The sequence below is a fragment of the Bombyx mandarina genome, chromosome 21 (assembly GCF_030267445.1).
Source record: "Bombyx mandarina strain Sakado chromosome 21, ASM3026744v2".
NCBI classification, from domain to species: domain Eukaryota; kingdom Metazoa; phylum Arthropoda; class Insecta; order Lepidoptera; family Bombycidae; genus Bombyx; species Bombyx mandarina.
In genome coordinates this window covers 5,526,958-5,547,351 of record NC_143227.1, presented here as the reverse complement: position 1 = coordinate 5,547,351, position 20,394 = coordinate 5,526,958, and the positions used below count along the sequence as shown (strand labels likewise).

The window sequence follows — 20,394 nt, the reverse complement described above, 5'->3', positions numbered from 1 at the left end:
ACTATGTAGTGATGAACTATGCATAATAAACACATCGTTTATAAAAATTTAAGCCTCCGGACCATTTTAATCTCAAATTTATTTGTATTACCCTAAGAAAAACCATTGAAAATTTGTGTTGGATTTGGAAAGGGTCCCGATTCGCCCCCCCCCCCCCCCCAATCTACGGCAGACAGTTTACCATCAGAGTTAATTTCCGAGGAGGCGTCGACCCCGTCGTCGTCCGCCCGGAAGGCTCCGAGCGCGCTGGTGGCGGTGCCGATGGCTCCCTTGACGGGCGTCGAGTTCGCGGATATGACCTCCTTCATCTCGTCAAACTTCTTCGCCATGCTCGTGGCGGCCGACTTCAGACTGCTGAGGCCGCTCTGAAGAAGCTCGTTGGACTTCTTACCGGCCATGCTTGTCGGACTGAAACATTTTTTTTTAAATATTACTGGCGTCCCGGAGTCCTTTCAAGTTTCTTCAGGACAGATGGGCGAGCAAAGGATCAGCTTTTTTTTCCTACTTAAGCTGATAGCCTTGAGAGGCTATATCAGCGTCGCCTTAACTAGTAGGTGAGCACACGGGGCTCAAACCTGATGACGTTGCTAACACGAACCCTAGCAAGAGCCGTGCTTCGCAGAATCTACCACCGGATCGGAAACGCGACCCACTGAGAAGATCCGGCGAGAAACTCAGTGGGCTGTGTCTGAGGGTTAATTTACTCGTCGAGCCCTTCGTCGAAAGCGACGGGTAGGCTCAGCCAGGAGTGGACTGAACCAGACTCGTCTTACTAAAAATCTCGAAATGTCAAAAATTAAATAGTCTGAAGCGTTTGTGAGGCGTAAGTAATACGTATTGAATGTAAGTGTTACTTTATCACAAAATATGATATCTATATATTAAATACGGAAAGCAAAAACTTTGTACCCCTTTTTACGAAAATTGCGCGAACGGAGGAGTATGAAATTTCCCACACTTATTGAGAATATAGAGAACGAGTGCAGAATGTATTTTTTTTTTATTATGCATAAAACATACGTGTAATCAATAAAAACATATTACACACACTGCCATGTATTTGACACACACACACACGCATACCTACTCTTTTGTTTATTGGTAAAGTCTGTGGTCAAACTGAAAATAGATTAATATTATTTGCCTATAGTGTAGTCTTGGCGAAATCTGTGATTATAGAAGTAAGATTATAGAATATTATAGAAAATTATGTGTCTTTGACCATAGAACCATAATAATGTTCAAAGTTAAAATTGCAATTAATTATAGTCGAATTTCGACTAATGGGGGACCACTAGTATTATAATATAATCAAACTAAAATAGTTAATCTAACATATTCGTTTACGCTTTTTTTTAAATCACAGATGTATGGAAAAATTGATCAAATTATTTATGTTTCGATAAATATTTTCTTCGAAGTTACCGTCATTTTTCTTAATACTGTGACATTGGCAAAATTAATGCCTAAGGCGTTGGAGTAATTTAACGAAATATATATACATATATAAACAAACAAAAAGTTGAGATTTTAAAATGTATTAAAATAATAAAAGTTTTTGCGAGGCGAACGAAACTTATATTCGATGTGAAAGTTAAACTTTTGTTATATGCAAACAAAACTGCGGTCGTTATAAAGACACAATAAGCTTCGAGGTCTCACCTGAAGTAGTTCTCGATCATAGCCTTTCCGATTTTCATGTTTTCCTTTCGCAACGACAGCCGTGCAGGCGAATAGCGTCTAAGGAAATAAATAAGCTAGCATACGCGACTTGCTGTGCGGTTAAATTATAAAAAATATATATATAAATATATATAAAAAATATGCAAATAAAAAAACATACACAAATTGATCACATACGAAAAAAATTAAAACGCTACTCAAGAATTACGTTACATCGAATTTTATGAGAGTTTTTTTTTTATTGTAAATCTACAAAGCAAAGGAAAAATAATAAATTTTAATGGAACCACATTTATTGACGACGGCTTTATTTTTTTATACATTATTTTTTGAAGTACATCCAGTTTAAATCATTATGTGATTTCAAAATGTGTAACAAGTTTAATTCAGTTCAAGCGATTTGTTTAATAATTTAGTACAGTGTTTCCCAATTAGAGCTCCAGAGGTAATCTTAAGCACTCAAAAAAACCAAGAAAAATTTTATTATTAACTTTTAAGGCATTTACAGATTTTCAATTTGTAATGTGAAAAATATTTCTTACCGGTGATAAAAATCGCACATCGATTTTTAGAAAGAGACAATCAGCTAATTTCGGTTTCATATAGCATCGTCTCTTTCGCTCGAAACATTAAAAGTCCAACCGCACATTAGCCAGCTCTAGGACAAACGTCGCACGGATAGTGTGCGACAGAGATAGCACTCTAAGAATACGCAAATACTCGATTCTCTTTCCAAAAATCGATGTGCGATATTTATCGCCGGGTACTGTATTTATTTTCTCATTTCAAACTAATCGGGAATCGCTGTTTTAGCTTTTACACTTCTAATGTATGTAAACGGAGCTGCTAATGCAAGCGCGATTGTTTTGTGACTCACCCGAAATTGAGCTTCAGAGTGTTCCCGAGGCTGACGAGGCTCGAGGACACGGTCCCGGCAGGCACCGTCTCGCTTCTGTGCAGTTTCCTGCGCACAGGAAACTATCGAGGTTATCTTGTCACACGGACGCGTCGCCTCCCCCCAACCCGCCGCTCCGGGGGCGGTGTGGGGGGCGACTAGGTTAAGTACGAAAATTGTTTTTTATGTTTGAATGGGTCCGGTTGAAGGTGGGACAATCGGCTTCTAGACATTTTTCTTTACGAAATTTACTGGTGGTAGGACGTCGTCTTCTGAGTCCGCACGGGTAGGTACCGCCACCCTTCCTATTTCTGGCGTAAAACAGTAATGCTTTTCGGTTTGAAGAGTAGGATAGCCGTTGTACTGAACGGAGGCCTTTGGAACTCTAGTCTCAAGGTGGCGGCATTCACGTTGTAGATGTCTATGGGCTCCGGTAACCACTTAACACTGGGTGGGCCGTGAGATTGTGCACCAATTTAAAAAATAAAAAAATTGGTTCCTAATAATAAATTGATAAAGCTATCAATAATATAAATAAAAGTTGAGTGTTCACGGGTGCAAAATGAGTAAATAAAAAAGGAATATGTATACCCTAATTGTTCGGGCGGATCATCCTGGAAGGAGTTGCTGCGGCGATGGAAGAGCTTAGGACTGACGCTAAGCTCGTGCTTCGGCAGAGGAGGGTCCGCGGGGGAGGGGGTGCGCGGGGGCGCCGCCTCGTCCGGGACAGGGGGGACGCTCAGGGCACCCAGGGGGTCGTCACTTAGTACTGGTGTTCTTGGCGATACTCTGCGATATCAAATAAAGAAACCTTATTTAAAAACATCGTTAATTGTAAATAATGTATCGTCTAATGCGATTGCGCAATATTCATATCTATATGTTTGTCTACACATAAAAATTTAGTTCACAGGAGCATTCAGAAAAATATGTGTTTCGCTAGCTAATTTTTGTATTATTATTTCACTTTGTAAGCTTGTACCGGTGGATTTCATGGAAGAGAAAATATTTGACAGATGCTTGAATCGTAATAACAACATTTTCAAGATAAGTATTCATAACGTCGGTCTACCGATTTCACCTGCTCGAGGGAAGATCTTCCTTATTTCGTAACGTCCCAAAAGTTTATAAGAAATCACATATAAAAACCGATAGCACACGTTTCGTATATAATATTTTGTTAACTGAACCAAAGTCGTGAATATGGAACTTTTATGTTTTAGAATAATGTAGAAGATGAAAATAAATAAAAAAATACTCTGTTAAAAAAATTCTATATATCAATAAAATTCTGACCTGAGCGGAGAAGCCTTCGATGTTTTCAACGTCTCAACATCCACGTCCTTGTCAGATTCCTCAGGGAAGCTCAACGCCCTCGAACACTTCGTTTTCGCGTTCGAAATACCTAAAACAAGTCTCCAGATTGTTTTTTTTTCCCGGGAAATACCAGTTATTCTATTACAATTGAGACTTCAACGTCTATAGCGTAGTGCTATACCCAGTCAACATCAGCCCTAAGCTTATTTAACACTAATCATACCAAAATTTACTGGTACATTTTTCTTCCATCGCGGGTAGATAACGGTATACAACAAGTATTACTTAAAATAAACAAAAAAAAAAGTATAATAACTGTTGGTAATTGCTCAGAAAAAGCCATGAAGTCAAATGTGCAAAAGCAATAAGATGATACGTTTATTTTTAATGCAAAAGTTCAAAATGGGTCATTTGACCCGTTACGGTATGTTAAATGTTAATGTAGTGCTGCGCGTTTGCGGAACCGTAAATTTTCAAAATCTGGTTTAATTTAACGTCTCAATAGCAATAAGACGCTACCCCACAAGCGAACCGAAAAACAACATTCAATGACTAAGCTGATTGATTGATTACTCATAGATTTAGACAATTTAACTTTCTCATTTCTAATTTATCATAATCATAATAAACTCAATTCTAATTTGAACTTCTCCGGCTCGTTAGAGGGCGTTGATTCAGAACGACGCTTGAATTTTAATTATTAAATGGCACGACCGATGAAAACCATAAGTAAAAAAATATTTTATAACTAAAAATCTTTTTTTATTCTTTGAGGAGTAAAATATCCATCGAATTTTAGTTTATATTAAATTGGAAGAATTCTAGCGTAATTGAATGTAACATTCTATGTAGAAGATAGAATAAATAAAGCTTACCCGTAAACGAAAGCCTCTGCAAGTTCTGCACTATTTGAGCGTCTCCCGCGAAGCTTTCTGATCTCGTTAAAATGCGAAGATCCGATGGACTGTCAGGGCTGACGTGGATAGTCTAAAAATAGTAAACAGTCAATAAATATATAATATATAAGAATACGCATATAAAACCTGGCCTAGACTTTTCAAATGACGATTATATTATTAATTATTAATCAATAATTCCGGTCATGCTTTGAAAAATCGATAAATGTTGTGTTGTAGTCGCCGTAGATCGCCATGTTACTACTTACTCAATTTGAAATACATAGGTTAAATTTAATAATTCTTTAATTACTATCCAAATTATATTATTTTTTCTAAGTGTCTGTCTATAAGGTTGTATGCGAGTGCTCACTGTTCCCTCCCTAAAATCCCTCCTCAAGTTAGAGCCCCAACAGCTCACATAGTCGCTCGGTTACTCTGGCATAAACTCTCAAGACTAGCAGCTTAGGTACAGAATAAAAAAGTTAAGTCGATATCGGTCAAAAACTGGAATTTAATTGATCAATTATGGGGTATGACGTCAACACACAGGCACATTAAAATATATTTCCGCTTATTCATTTTAATGTTTAATTGAATACAGACCTGTCTTTTATCCGACACAGTAATAGGCGAATCTGGCTCATCGTTCCCTAGTGAATTACTTCTCGGCCTTGTCGATGAACTTAAGTCGGGGTTCGACGGTACACCTGAATGATAAAAAGAATAATTACAATTTTTTTAGTTTGTAGTCAACAAGTTGTCCAGTCTATGAGATATGTCAATTTTTAAATAGACAAAGACAATTATAGTTAATTTTTTTTTCTATGCATTTCGTTGATTATACGGAACACCCAGCCCATTGAATTTCTCGCTGGATGTTCTCATTCGGTCGCGTTTCCGAACCGGTGGTAAAATCTGCGAGGCACTTCTTGCTAGGGCCAGTGTTAGCAATACTCCCGGTTTGAGCCCCGTGAGCTCACTTACTAATTCGGTGAATCTAGAATAACCCCTCGAGGTTATTAGAATAGATGTATTAATTACTGGTGGTAGGACCTCTTGTGAGTCCGCACAGGTAGTTACCACCACCCTGCCTATTTCTACGGTGAAGCAGTAATGCGTTCCGGTTTGAAGGGTGGGGCAGCTGTCGTAACTCTACTGAGACCTTAGAACTGATATCTCAAAGTGGGTAACGCATTTACGTCGTAGATGTTTATGGGCTCCAGTAACCACTTAACACCAGGTGGGCTCTGAGCACGTCCACCCATCAAAGCAATATAAAAAAAAAAGTAAAAAAAACAACACGGAACACCACGGTAACTTTTCAGCTATGCCAAAGGATCGTTTTCGTATCTTATTTATCGAAGAGTTTTAGTATAATCAATAACCAAAGCCATTTGTCGTGTCAGTATCGTAATGTACCGGAGATGAGTATCCCGGCGGCGGCGCAGAGTGCGTGCGCGGGCGGGCGCGCGGCGGCGCCGGCCCGCACGATGTTCCCGCGCCGACACAGCGCCTCGAACGCGCTGCACCGAGCCTCGTTCTCGCGCCCGCACACTGCAATATTAGTTTTTTCATATAGCCCATACATCTAAAATGTTAATCTTATAGAACAATATTTTGACAGAAATCTGTGGCGGTAGCAATCATACAACACAAGATATTTGACAAATGGCGGAATCTCACTTATGTCATATTCAAGATAACCTTGCCTTTACATTTGGACCGTCGGTCTACCGAGCAAGATCTCCCGCTCGGTGGAAGATCTTACCTATGTCGTATATCTCCCCACAAATCTTATGGTAAAATGAACGCTATTCACATTTACACTAGGATATTTTTGGACTTTGATTTCCACATAATCAAATTACTTATTAATTTTCACCGATTCGTGTCCAGATTTGTGAAAATAAGTCATGGGTCCGATATTTACGAGCCAATTTAAGCTTCATAAGCTTCATGATACTTGAATTAGTTTATAGTCACCTGAGTCGAGGCTGGTTCTGCTGTGTGCCGGCTCCGAGGCGAACCCGGCCAGCGCCGCCAGCTCCGCCCCCTCCCCCACCGCCGCCGCGGAGCGCACGCGCGGCAACGTGCTGCTACCTGCACACGACATTGTACACTTATCGTTATTAACAGGTTATTGACGTCACAAAGCCTCCACCCACCAGACATGAGGTCTAACTGTATCATATAAGATTCTGCGAAGCATGGCTCTTGCTACGGTTCGTGTTAGGAACACCGTCAGGTTTGAGCCCCGTGAGCCCACCTACTTGCTCGGTTAGGCTGAAATGGTCTCTCAAGACCATCAACTTAGGTAGAAAAAAAAGTATTGTATAATGGCTGACACACTTTTCGAATGTGACGGCGTGACTGTTTTAAGGCTGAAGTAGGCCCATCGATGTATGTCGATAATAGAACCAATCAAAACAATAAGTCAGAAAACGTTCACTTCTTGAATCTATGCAAACCGAAGCTTCTGACAGAGTGAACGGCTGAACTGAACATTACTGCATTCATATGCGTTGGACCACAAACCGTTTTCATTAGAAAGGTGCGCGGATGACACATGATTGTATCACCTTGTGTAAGTACTGATGCAACTATAGCCTAGGGCAACTGCAGCCTGGCTGATGATATTTACCTGCAGCACTATAGTTTAATAGAACATACAGCCAATTCACACCTTGTATAAAATGTCTGTACTATTTATTAACTTAAAACACCTAAGTCGCACTATGATGTTTTTCATTTAAAAAGCTATATATCGACAGGTGAAAGGGTATTTGATTTAAGCGACATTTTTGCAATTTTACAGGAGAGCCATTTAACGTTTTAAATTTGGAAAAAAATATCATATCTTCTTTAGCTATTTCAATGGAGTAAAGTTAATTGAAGTTCAATTAAAAAGATCGTACTGTTGATGCTAATCTATATCTATATATTATTATATTTCTATATATAAAAATGAATTGCTGTTCGTTAGTCTCGCTAAAACTCGAGAACGGCTGGACCGGTTTGGCTAATTTTGGTCTTGAATTATTCGTGGAAGTCCAGGGAAGGTTTAAGAGGTGAGAAAATATAAAAAAAGCTCGGAATTATATAAAAACAAACAATTTTGTTTTTCCTTTGATGTGTTCCCTTGATGTGTCTTTTATTTATCGATTGAGGCACTACGAAGTCTGCCGGGTCAGCTAGTACCAAATAAAACGCATCTTTAACTTTGTAATGTCGCTTATTAAGCGAAATGTCGCTTAAATCTAACAGTAATTCAACCCTCGATGTCTCTTCTTGTAATTACCTGAAGTAGGCATGAGCAGCGAACCGCTTCCGTTCCTGCCGGCGCGTTGAGCTCCAGCTCTGCGGAATACGGCAGCACCGACCACCGCCAACCGAAGCTTGTTCCATAGCAACTTCGAGTCGCTGTTAAATTAATTCAATTGGATAAATCTTTGTTTTTTTTTTTTGCTTATGGGTGGACGAGCTCACAGCCCACGTGGTGTTAAGTGGTTATCGGAGCACATAGACATCTACAACGTAAACGCGCCACCCACGTTGAGATATAAGTTTTAAGGTCTCAAATGGTCTCAAAGGTCTCAAATTGCTGAGGTCCATGAGCGACGGTGACCACTTACCATCAGGTGGGCCGTATGCTCGTCTGCCTACAAAGGCAATAAAAAAAAAATAAAAAAAAAAAAATATAGTTACAACGGCTGCCCCGCCCTTCAAACCGAAACGCATTACTGCTTCACGACAGAAATAAGCAAGGCGGTGGTACCTACCCCCGAACTCTCAAGAGGTCCTACCACCAGCTCGTTTGATCTATGAATTACACAATTACTATTTTAAAATTAATCATGTGATTCTCTTTTATATCGTTCCCTCACTACTGAGGATCGCGACGACTTGTGACATTCTTCCACTGTGTTCGATCAGGGGTGGCATGGACCGTATGGTACAGACTACCACCAAGTGCTTCTCTTACTAGATCTGACCATCTGGCTGGTGTTCTACCCACGGTGCGCTTGCCCTCTATGCGACCCGCAATTATGAACTTCTCTAATTCATGTCTGGGAGATACCTACCTTGTTTTTTAAAAAAATTCATAGCCTTTTTTTTGTAATACGCTCTTTATATTAAATATAATGCAAACATTCCCGGAATACCTAATTGTACATGAAAGGAAAACGGTTTTCAAACACGCAATCTAAAGCAAAATTGATCTTCAGATGCCACGAGATCGTTGACCCCGACTTCGAACAGACCCGTATATATTTTTTTTTTATTTATACTAGCCTGGGCATATCTTTAGGCCAATTAGCTTCGAGCACCCATCGGTTGTAGCATCCGTACGTCAGCGCGTTGGGCTGTAGGCCGGCTCTCTTCATCAGAAACAGTAGCTGCACAGCCATTACAGGAAACGAATGGATTCCGCACAGCTGCATCATTACTCGGTAACAGACCTGCAACAAGAAATCGGGTTTAGTGTTTATATTCTTTATTAAATATGTTTGCTTGGTGTGCAGCAACCTCATTTCAGGTAACAAATATAACAAATATTAATTTAACTCTACCAGAAAGTAGCAAACATATTTAATTTCAGGTTTTTAAAGTGAATCTTTTATTACATCGTTTCAAACTTTTCGTCTGTGTGTTGCATGTCGCGTGACGTCAGAGCAGCCAAGGCCAATATGGCGGCGCCTATAGTTCGCAGCAGCTGACCGTGTAGTGTATAGACTATTACTCATTTGTGCCAGTGCTCCACGCTATTTTGTTTGTTTTTGTCAGTGTTTAATGTATTTTTTTTATTGCCCTTGTAGGCAGACGAACAAACGGCCCACCTGATGGTGAGTGGTTACCGTCGCCCATGGACTTCAGCAATGCCAGGGGCAGAGCCAAGCCGCTGCCTACCATGAACAAAACTTACCTCATCACAGGGCACCTTGAGTTTAGCGGCTCGTTCCAAGAGTTCATATGCTGTTCTCAAAGTAGCGTGTTCTTTTCCTCTGTTCAGCATGAGCCGAGAGGGAAGCGTCAGAAAATATAGCGAGTAACACGCGCCCAGCAAACATTTGGCCCACGCCTCCGGCGACCGACTCGCTTTACGAGCCAGTCTGGAAATAAATAAAAACATGTTGGTAAAAACTTTCGAATATAAAATAATAATTTTTGAATAAAACCTCTTAAAACATTTTAATAATTAATTTGTTTCAATTGAAATATTTAAAATTAGAAAAAACTTTTTCTAACTAGCTTAACTTGCTTTGAATAAGTTACAGATGATCAGTGTGCTTAGTGCGAGTTTTTTAACGTTCTCTATAGCGTAAAAGTTAACTTAAATCTGTATGGAGTTGGAACGTTTGCCTACGTTTGCCGCTAGGGGCGCTATTCCAACTGCATACAAATTTGAGTTGACTTTTACCCTATCGAGAACGTTAAAAAACTCGCATTAAGTGCACTGAGTGCAATATAGAACTAAGAACTACAATAATGTATTTCTCAATTTTATATGTATATGTATGTTACTAGTGGTAAGACTTCTTGCGAGTTCGCACGGGTAGGCACCATCACCCCTGCCTATTTCTACCGTGAAGCAGTAATGCGTTTCGGTTTGAAAGGCGGGGCAGCCGTTGTAACTATACTTGAGACCTTAGAACTTATATCTCAAGGTGGGTGGCGCATTTACGATACGAGAACACCGGTGCATCGCTCAACACGAATGCACCGGACGTTTTATCCTTTAGGCCACGACGACTGTACTGTAGATATAGATAGGCAATAAATTTTTTTTGATAGAAACAGAATGGTGGGTAGTCGTGGTCGTGTGATGGTCGCTCGTGGGTCGTGCTAGGTTCACCTCTGCGCGGCGGCGACCTCGTGCTTGGTGCGCTTGGCCATGGGCGAGGCGTCGGCCAGCGACTCGGCGGACGCCAGCGCGGCGGCCGGCAGCTGCAGCGCGCCGCCCAGCCCGCGCCCCAGCCCGCTGCACGCGCTGATCAAGTTCAAGTCCAGACTGAACTTCTCGTAAGTGTAGGTTTTCTCTGGAAAAGACATGTCGTTTTCTCGCATTAAAACTGTATAATCTCAGAACTTACTAATTTTACAGGAGAGTGTTTTCAATGTTTAAACATGTAATATTTTTAATATTAATCACATCTGCAACATTTTATTTTTAAACAGTAACATTATCTGTCTTTTAGATTAAGATAAAATTATGTATTAATTATGTTAATAATAGTGAAACATAGGTAAATAAAAATAAAAAAAAATAAACTACGCTCTTTTGTTTACGCATATTAACTCAATTTCGAATATTTTTGGAAATTGTACACTTTTAATGCGAAAAGGCGATGTCTGGTTAGAATTTATTTTTATGTCACTTTGTCTTGTTACAAAATAACCCGATACGAGTTAATATAAAACAAAATGCTATTCAAAATAAATACAACCAGAAAAACCAACCCGTATATTGTTGGTTTGATTTTTAATAATCTATATATTAATACGCGAAGCAAAAATTTTGTACTCCTTTTTACGAAAATTGCGCGGACGGAGGAGTATGAAATTTCCCACACTTATAAAGAACTATAGTAGAATTATTTTGTCTATGCAGTTTGGGTCATAAATAATCGGAGCGGTGAAGCGAGTATTTCGCTCTCTCTTCCACTCACGAGCCTTATGGACTGGCATAGTGATGCGCATTATTGTTGTCGATAAGCGTTATCGATAGTGTATTTAGTTTTGTCATCTTGTGGGTTAGTGATAAAAATGAAAGAAAAAATCACTAATCGAACACTCACACCACATATCGCCCCGCAGCAAGTTAACGAGAACGGCAGAAATTAACACTTTGTAACTTTTCGAGATCTATTCTCATTTCAGTGAAAAATTTTAACACATTGTTGATAATAACACGTGCTTCTGCTGGTATACTTTTGCCAACAAGCAAAATATTTCAATAAATTCTGCCGTTTTGGTACAAAACAAACGAGTAGCCATTGTGTCACTAAAGAAATTCAGAGAGCGAATGCACAAAATCATATTTCTCTTCGACATATTATGTACTATAATTTGCAGGTAGGTACAACAAATGACTCATAGCATAACAATGTCTCACCACCCTTCGTATACCGCCCCGCCGGCGTGTACCTGCCTTCGATGATTCATTTGTTTTTATCGATAATGGCGTTCCGCACGCGCAACATGCTTAGCGCTCTAGCCGGCCTATGTTTTATGTCCCAAGCTGTACGGACAAAATAATACTACTATAATATAATACTAATGGGACAACTTACGCGGGTCTGGAGGATCGGGTGGCAGCAGAAACACAGTTCTCTCGGAGGCATTGGTGGTGTCCATCCCGAGCAGGCGCTCCTCGCCGCTCGCTATCTTCTCGATGCACTCGTCGAAGAACGTGAGCCCCTGGTCCGCGTCGTACACGAACGAGCTCTCCTCGATGAAGCGCGTGAACATTTGCGTGCGCATCATTAAAGTGAAGAAACGTTGTTGGGTCTGAAAACGGAGATAGACATATTTAACTTCACAGAACAATCTCTTCAGTAAATATTACCGTATTTCTACTAATGGTTTTGTGTATAATATGTTCGTGTACAGCAGGCCTGGGTAAATGGCGGCCCGCGGTAGAATTTTGTCTGGCCCGTGAAGCTTGTATATATTATTATTAAAAACACAAATATTAGTTTTTGTCTAACATAAATTTTCTTTTCGATTTTTTTATTCAAATGACTTGATAAATATTTTGATTAAAAAAATGTTGGTTTTAAAATTCATTAATGGACATCCTTAGCAAAAAATATACTTAAAATTAGAAAAAAAACTGTTTGTCCTGAGGTCAAATTTTCATCTGCAATGTGGCCCGACTATCAAAATATTTGCCCACCCCTGGTAAACAGGGTGTGGAAAATATTAAAGCTGAGAAGAATCATAAAGATTCAGATACCAGATTAATAATCGGTTAATAATTTCAAATAAGGATTTAAAATACTGCATTAAATTTATATACTGTGTTGGCGGGTAAGTCTAATTTACACGACATACCTTTTCCCTGGATCGCAGGAACTCGTTCATTTGGAACAGGGCGTCGGGGTCGGTGGTGCCCACTGTGGGAGCCTTCGTTATCGGTATGAGGTAGCTGCGGTACCCTTGTAACGTGCACGCCATGAACCGAAGGAACGCCTCTTGAATTTTCAACTCTAACGCTTGCTAAATAAAGTTCATATGTGAATTACTCGTCAGCGTCAAATTAAAAGTTTACTTGACTCTTTATTGTTAATATTTACTTATACGGTTACGGTATTACGGTTAGCGTGGTATGGACATGTGATGCGTAGAGAGAATATGCATGTGACTAGGAGATGTATGGAAATGGTAGTGCAAAGTAAGAGTTTGAAGAGGTAGACCAAAGAAGACACGAATGGAATGTGATAATGACGATATGAATAAGAGAGGAGTGGGTGTTGAGATGACGGCTGATAGAAGAGAATGGAATAGAAAAAAATGCTGTGCCAACCCCACACCTTATTCTCCACCTAGTGGGATAAGGTGGAGAAAAAGTAGAAGACTATTAACCTCCTCATAAGCCCGTATTGCGTTACGGTTTCAAATGTACGTTAGGACATGTTAGACTTGGCGGCGTGCGGGCGCACCCGCTCTGTGTCGTCCGTGGGCACGAGCGAACTGCGCACAACCAAGTCGACTGTGACAACTTCAATTTATTCACGTGAGTAAAAAGTGATTCTGAATATCTTACTATTTATTATTCCCAATATTTTCAGTGATCTAATAGATGCTTCAAAGCTACCATTCTTCTTATTAGAATTTAAAAGACAAATTTATTCACGCGAGTAAAAAGTGATTCTGAATATCTTACTATTTATTATTCCCAATATTTTCAGTGATCTAATAGATGCTTCAAAGCTACCATTCTTCTTATTAGAATTTAAAAGACAAATTTATTCACGCGAGTAAAAAGTGATTCTGAATATCTTACTATTTATTATTCCTAATATTTTCAGTGATCTAATAGATGCTTCAAAGCAACCATTCTTCTTATTAGAATTTAAAAGACAAATACCTCTTTTTTCCTTTTCTGAAAATCTCTATCTAAACTAGTCGTAGCTTCTCCGTTATATCTGTTTCGGCTCGAGTGATGTATTGGTGATGCTACAAAGAAAAAAAAATTATCGAAATTATTAATTAATATATTTAAAAAGTATATACTAAAAATCGATTAGTCATTTACCTGGTCGTATGCTCCCGTATAATGTTTCTAAAGTTTGTTTCAAAGCTTTAACTTGTCTTTTTGGTAATAATTTTATCGATATATTGTTACGTTGCGATTCGCATACCTAAAATGAAAGAATACAAAACCAAATTAAGTACAATTTGTTCCTCTGACTGCTAGTGCTTTGTTCTGTATGATAAGTAGCGCAAAATATTTTCTTTACCAATGACAATGCAAACTTGCAAAATTATCGGTTGAGTAATTACAAAACTACTACTAATTCTTAAAAATCAAACTCACTTTAGCATTTATGGCATTACTATGGATGAAGATATATTTTTTTTATTAAATAAATAAATATATACTATGTCTCTTGTTCACGTTCATAGTTCCATGACAAAAAGTTAAATCGTTAATATATTTATACACACCGTGATGTTGTTAGTGTCTAAATCCACGCATGTTACATCTGGAGGGGGCTCGTAAAGATCAAAGAATCTCGAATCGACCCCTATTAAATATGGTAGTGGCGCGTGTAATACTTCTGCTAAACCTAAAAAAATAAAAATAAAAACCTTACATCTTATACTATTTACGATACGTATGTACATAGCTTATATTATGCACGTCTAACCGTATAATTTAATATACTTTATAACGAATTAAAAAACTAGCACAGTCGAAGGTATAAATTAACGATGTGTGAATAACCAACTTTTTTTTTTTTTCTCCTACCTAAACTGGTAGCCTTAAGAGGCTATTCCAGCGTAACCCTAACTAGTAGGTGAGCTCACGGGGCTCAAACCTGATGACGTTGCTAACACGAACCCTAGCAAGAGCCGTGCTTCGCAGAATCTACCACCGGATCGGAAACGCGACCCACTGAGGAGATCCGGCGAGAAACTCAGTGGGCTGTGTCTGAGGGTTAATTTACTCGTCGAGCCCTTCGTCGCAAGTGACGGGTTCGACGAGAACGATGACCGGTGCTTGAGGTACCTAAAAGCACTGTTAGTGGATCGGGAGGATCCGCTTTATCGAAGTGGAAATAACCAACAATGAACTTATATTCACTAAAAGATAAGTAACTGAGGTAAGCACAATAATAATAAACACTAATAAAAATAAACTAACTAACAATAATAAAAATAAACACTAATAAACACTTTACTGCCGACTGAAACTTCTAGAAGCTTGGTTGGTCGGCCGGCGGCGCTTGTCTCCCGCCCCGCCCGCGTGCACGCCTCTCAAAGACCCACAAGCAGTAACAAATAGGGATGTGCGCTTTATAACTTTTGTCTTATTTAATAACTATTTTTTCTACTTTATTTTTCATAGGCCAGCTGAGAGAACATGCTTAAAGTTTGTTTGGGCACAAGTCTTTTAACTATACTATTAGTATTAGTCAGTATTTATTATATAGTAACTATTGTTAAATAAACTTACCCAATGGACATAAAGGTATGTAAGGGCATTGCCATTTGAATGGAAACAGTAAACTTGATACTGCTTCTGAGACTGCTGTTAGTGTATCGGGCCTGAAATGTTTTTTATAGATTTTTAATCATTTCTCATTGTAGACTTTATTTTAAATCATAGGTAAGCACCTAACCTGCTTATTAAGGAAAGGCGGAAGAAAGAAACGTAGTCTGAATTCCACTTCCACATTCCCAAAAATGTATCTACTTTAAGTTCACTAATAATTTCATTGCGAGACCGAATACGTAATGAAGTCATCCGGAGAAAGGCCAAGGTGATCGATATAGCTCGCAGAGTTAGTAAGCTGAAGATCGGGTTCAGTGGCGAGCTTTGGGGAAGGCCTATGATGATGAATAATTTCTATCAATTAATTTGGGTAGCAAATTAAAATGGCATGTCATAGTTATTCACATCAGTAGCATAGAGTATGTATATTTTCGTTAAGACTGAAGTAGAAAAAAATTGTCGTCAAATACCCCCATTTCTTAAACTTTTAGAGCTAACTTTAGTTATAATCAGATTTTCCTAAATTATATCTCAAAATGGAGTTCAAACGTTGCAATGTCTCTAGGTTCCGATAAGTAATACATTATTTGTCTACTTGTTCACCTGTCTGCACAAAAAAAGATTGTGAGGATGATATGAGTGAAGTTTGTGAACTATTTTATTTTAATAATAATGGTGATAGGGCGGGCGTCTTGTGAGCCCTCACAGGTAGATACTACCACCTTGCTTATTTCTGCGTAAAGCAGTAATACAGTTTCACAGGGCGATGTTTATTTTAGTCAGGTGGCCCGTGAACTCATACTCAAGTCTAAGCCATAAAATAAATAAATAAACTTAATAGTCTAACCTTAGTGAATGTATGAGAATCTTTTGCTCGGTAATGGCGAGGGCCAGTAATAACAAACAGTTGTCTGGTCCCAGATTTAAGAGAAGCTGCCTGAAGCTCGCCCCGCTGCGGACCAGGGGCTGATCGTCGCGGCGCGTCACTATGACTCTGTCGCTCGGGTTCGATGGGGATAGCTGGAATATATTTTTATTTTGTTGATTGGTTAGTGTTTACGGCTGTTTGGAGCCCCCCAGTGGAAGGACTCATTGATAATACGCGTGTATAGTAAAGTAGATTACGTATCGACCATATTAGGTCATCTTTGACTTTGTTTGGCCTTGTTCAATATTGAGAGGTTTGATGTCTACGATGATGCGAAGTATTGCAATTTTAACAACTTACTGTGTAGATAACATCAGTATTAAGTACATATTAAGTTAATTTATATTAAGGTGGAATTTCAAAAGTTTCCAGGTTGTTGGTGACTAAAAATCAAAGGACCTACGTATTTTTTGTGTTACAATCCGAGTGTGATACGAGATTTGTAGAGCTGGATGGTTTTTGGAGAAGTTCAATCACGCCATTTTTTTTTTTTTTCTGGCCTGGCATCTAGGCCCTTTAGGCCAAATCACGCCCTAAAATTCGTTGCAGGGTTGCCACAAAATAGTTCTGTTACGCAGATTTTCTCATATATCTCATAACATACGCGGATAACAACCCAATTGTCACAGTCAATTGAACTCGTATATAATTCTGTGTTAACAATTATTCATAAACACCCGAACTAGGCCATGCAATACAAAAGTATTCTATTTTATCAAAGAGGTTTTATTGACGCTGATGAATATGAAAGAACAAAAATAGGAGTTAACGTAATGAATTAATTTCGTTTTATCACTCGCCTGCAGCAAAATGGTGGGTTCTGGGAAAGGCACTTCCTCTAGTAAATGTGTAATGTATCTTTCTACTGGTATGTTCAAAGGTTGTTTGCTCCAAGACATTTCCTGAAACATAAATAAAAAAAAAAGTTTATTTAATATTCCTTTGTGATAAACGCTTGAAAAAAATCACCGGTCAGTTATAATTTAAAAAAAAAACTCGTGCGTATAATGAATTAAAAAAAAACTTATTTTTTGTATGTGGCATACCGTTATTGTAGATAATATACAGTGTGTTATCAAAGCCGAAATGAAAAAAATATAAATTTCAACACAAACGGATAATAATACATGTTTCAACAACACTTCACATAGTTCACAGAAAGAAGTGTCTTACGAAATAATAAATAAATAAAAACAAATCTAATCATAAGTTTTTAATGTCCTTTTTTAATGAAAAAACGATTCAGTTATTTTTGCTTCAACGACTAAACAAAATGACTAGAGCTCATAGTAGTTTTTCTTCAACCAACACTAGGACTAATATCTAGAAGAATAATAATAATAATAGAACTCTTTATTTGACACCACATGTACAGAGTATACAACACAAACAATAGACCGTGACATAAATTGGCAGCCTTATCGCTGAAAGCGATCTCTTCCAGGCAACCTTGCAGGGAGAGGAATAAGCAAACTAGCATGGATGGTGCTATATCTTAATAAACTTACCTACGTACAATATATACTTATATACACATGTGAAAAATAAATACATAAGAAGATAGACTTAATATATAAATTAATAGTGGTTTTTACGGATGTTCCATTATAACTACTGAACCATGCATTAGATTGACTTGAAACTTAGTATCCATGTAGAAAATACATGTACTTAATGGATAGGCTAATATTTATATTAGTGTTGGACTCCCTACATCAGTTGCGGGGGCGTTAATGATGAGAATTTTTGTGGGGGTGAGAAATAATAATGTTAATTTTAAATGCCCAGCGAAGCGGACGGGTACAGCTAGTAAATACTAAAAATATACAAACATTACTTACAAGTATATACAGTAGCCAACGCTCGAACGTGTCGCTGAAGGGCCACCGAGACAGGAGGCAAACGCTTTTGACGACGTGAACCGAATGCGTGTTCTGGGAAACATTCGCCCTCCATCCTAGTAGCTCCATTTGGGTTTCCGTCAGCTCTGAATAAGGATAGCTCTCGTAGAAGGTGACCGCAGAACCGTAAACCTGAGGACGTGATGATTAATGTTTTATTATAGACCTGGTTACCGGAGCCTGTAGTCTTACTGGTGGCAGGACCTCTTGTGAGTCCGCACGGGTTGCCGCCCATTTCTGCCGTGAAGCACTAATGCGTTTCGGTTTGAAGAGCGGGGCAGCCGTTGTAACTATACTGAGCCCTTAGAACTTATATCTCAATGTGGGTGGCGGCATTTACGTTATAGATGTCTATGGGCTTCGGTAACCACTTAACACCACGTGGGCTGTGAGCTCGTCCACCGTTATAAGCAATAAAAAAACACATCGACGCTTGAAAGGCAAACGTGACTAAGCGACAATGCGTGAACTTTACAGTAGACTAATTTAAAGTTGAAATACCTGAAAACAAAATTTATTTTAACGAATCTAACTGTAGTAGAATCTAGCTAGCAGCTGTAGGATTGAAATGGTTTTAATAGACCTAGAAATGTATTTTTTTTGCGCATCGAATATGGTTATTGCCTATCATTTATGTACAAAGCAGTTATTGTCGCTTAGTCACGTTTGCCTTTCAAGCGTCGACATGATTTTAAAATCTCAATCCGCTGTGATGAATTCAGCAAACCTTTGTCTTCACCTCTCAAACTGGATTCTGTAGATTCTAATGAAGACTTACGACTACAACTACCGATAAATAATCAACTTTTAATTTTGATTTTTTTGCCCGTCAAAAACCTACCTATTACACACGATATAAGGTTGGTATTCGAAAGTGTTTAGCGGCGTACCTTTTCGGTAGCGTCGGCAACGGTCAGAACGAACGTTGAGAATACCGGTTTGGGCGAGGCCGCGTTGTTCGGCCACAGTTCCAAAGTCGCGCCCATCGGCAAACAGAACAATGGCACTGAAGGTGGAAATGCTAAGCTGCGACGATCCGTCACAGGATACCTGGTGGAAGTGAAAGGTACGATAAAAATATCGAGGATTGAAATGCTTGGTTTAAGCGATATTTATCTTTGTAATTAAAGTAACGTTTTTTTTTTCTTACATATGCTGATAGCCTTGAGAGGCTATATCAGCGTTACCGTAGCGTGTAGGTGAGCTCTCGGGTCTCAAGCCGGAGGTGTAGCTAACACTGGCTCTAGCAAGAGCAGTGCTTCGCAGAATCTACCACCGGATCGGAAACGCGACCCGCTGAGAATTTCCGGTGTGAAACTCAGTGGGCTGTGTCTGTGGGTTAATTTACTCGCCGAGCCCTTCGTCGCTAGCGACGAGTTTTGGCGAGGACGGTGACCGGTGCTTGAGGTACCTAAAAGCACCGTTAATAGATCGGAAGGATCCGTATTGACTTATTTGGTATTAGCATCGACAGTTCAATGTTTTTAATTCAACTTCAATCAAGAGAACTCCATTTAAATAGCTGAAGAAAGTTTTTAGTGACGTTATTTTTTCCAAATTTTAAATTTTTAATGGATTTCTTGTAAAGTCACAAAATTTTCACTTAAAACAAATAGTCTTTGACCCGTAACGTAAACGGCGGTAGGGTATATCTAGAGTATATACTCGTAGGAATCATGCATATACATAGGTGTGGACGAGCTCACGGCTCACCTGGTGTTAATTATAATAGTTACAGTTACGACATCAGTCTGTTTAGTGTGAGTTTCTTAACGTTCTCGATAGCGTAAAAGTTAACTCAAATTTGTATGCAATTTGGAACAGCGCTCCTAGCGGCAAATGTAGGCAAACTATCGAGAAAGTTAAAAAACTCCCACTAAGCACACAGGTCGAAGTTTCAATTGTATAACGAGTGTCCTACCCTTCAGTTCGGTAAGCACTTCCCACCCGTGCGATCACAAAACCCACCCCACAACCGATAAATACTCAATTATTTATAATCTTTTCGAGGCTAATTACACGATATTATTTATTCACCGAGAAAGCAC

The 20,394-nt window shown here is 38.9% G+C and overlaps 1 protein-coding gene across 5 annotated transcripts in view; it reads right to left on the bottom strand.

Annotated features, from left to right (window-relative positions):
* Crag (DENN domain-containing protein Crag) overlaps positions 1-20,394 on the bottom strand; it is a 46,759-nt gene that overhangs the window by 11,093 nt on the left and 15,272 nt on the right. For 2 of the 5 annotated variants that reach the window (XM_028187915.2, XM_089736350.1), the window contains exons 6-28: positions 19,237-19,396; positions 18,287-18,478; positions 17,246-17,347; positions 16,365-16,537; positions 15,479-15,570; positions 14,467-14,588; positions 14,054-14,159; positions 13,886-13,974; positions 12,850-13,014; positions 12,087-12,303; positions 10,649-10,832; positions 9,719-9,905; positions 9,088-9,254; positions 8,093-8,214; positions 6,778-6,894; positions 6,214-6,348; positions 5,398-5,501; positions 4,771-4,882; positions 3,875-3,983; positions 3,170-3,367; positions 2,561-2,647; positions 1,663-1,740; positions 182-408 (exon numbers count right to left, since the gene is read on the bottom strand). In XM_028187915.2, the coding sequence (XP_028043716.2) occupies positions 182-408; positions 1,663-1,740; positions 2,561-2,647; positions 3,170-3,367; positions 3,875-3,983; positions 4,771-4,882; positions 5,398-5,501; positions 6,214-6,348; positions 6,778-6,894; positions 8,093-8,214; positions 9,088-9,254; positions 9,719-9,905; positions 10,649-10,832; positions 12,087-12,303; positions 12,850-13,014; positions 13,886-13,974; positions 14,054-14,159; positions 14,467-14,588; positions 15,479-15,570; positions 16,365-16,537; positions 17,246-17,347; positions 18,287-18,478; positions 19,237-19,396 (3,245 nt within the window). The remainder of the gene's footprint in view (positions 1-181; positions 409-1,662; positions 1,741-2,560; positions 2,648-3,169; positions 3,368-3,874; positions 3,984-4,770; positions 4,883-5,397; positions 5,502-6,213; positions 6,349-6,777; positions 6,895-8,092; positions 8,215-9,087; positions 9,255-9,718; positions 9,906-10,648; positions 10,833-12,086; positions 12,304-12,849; positions 13,015-13,885; positions 13,975-14,053; positions 14,160-14,466; positions 14,589-15,478; positions 15,571-16,364; positions 16,538-17,245; positions 17,348-18,286; positions 18,479-19,236; positions 19,397-20,394) is intronic. The other 3 variants (XM_028187916.2, XM_028187917.2, XM_028187918.2) reach the window with 3 other exon arrangements.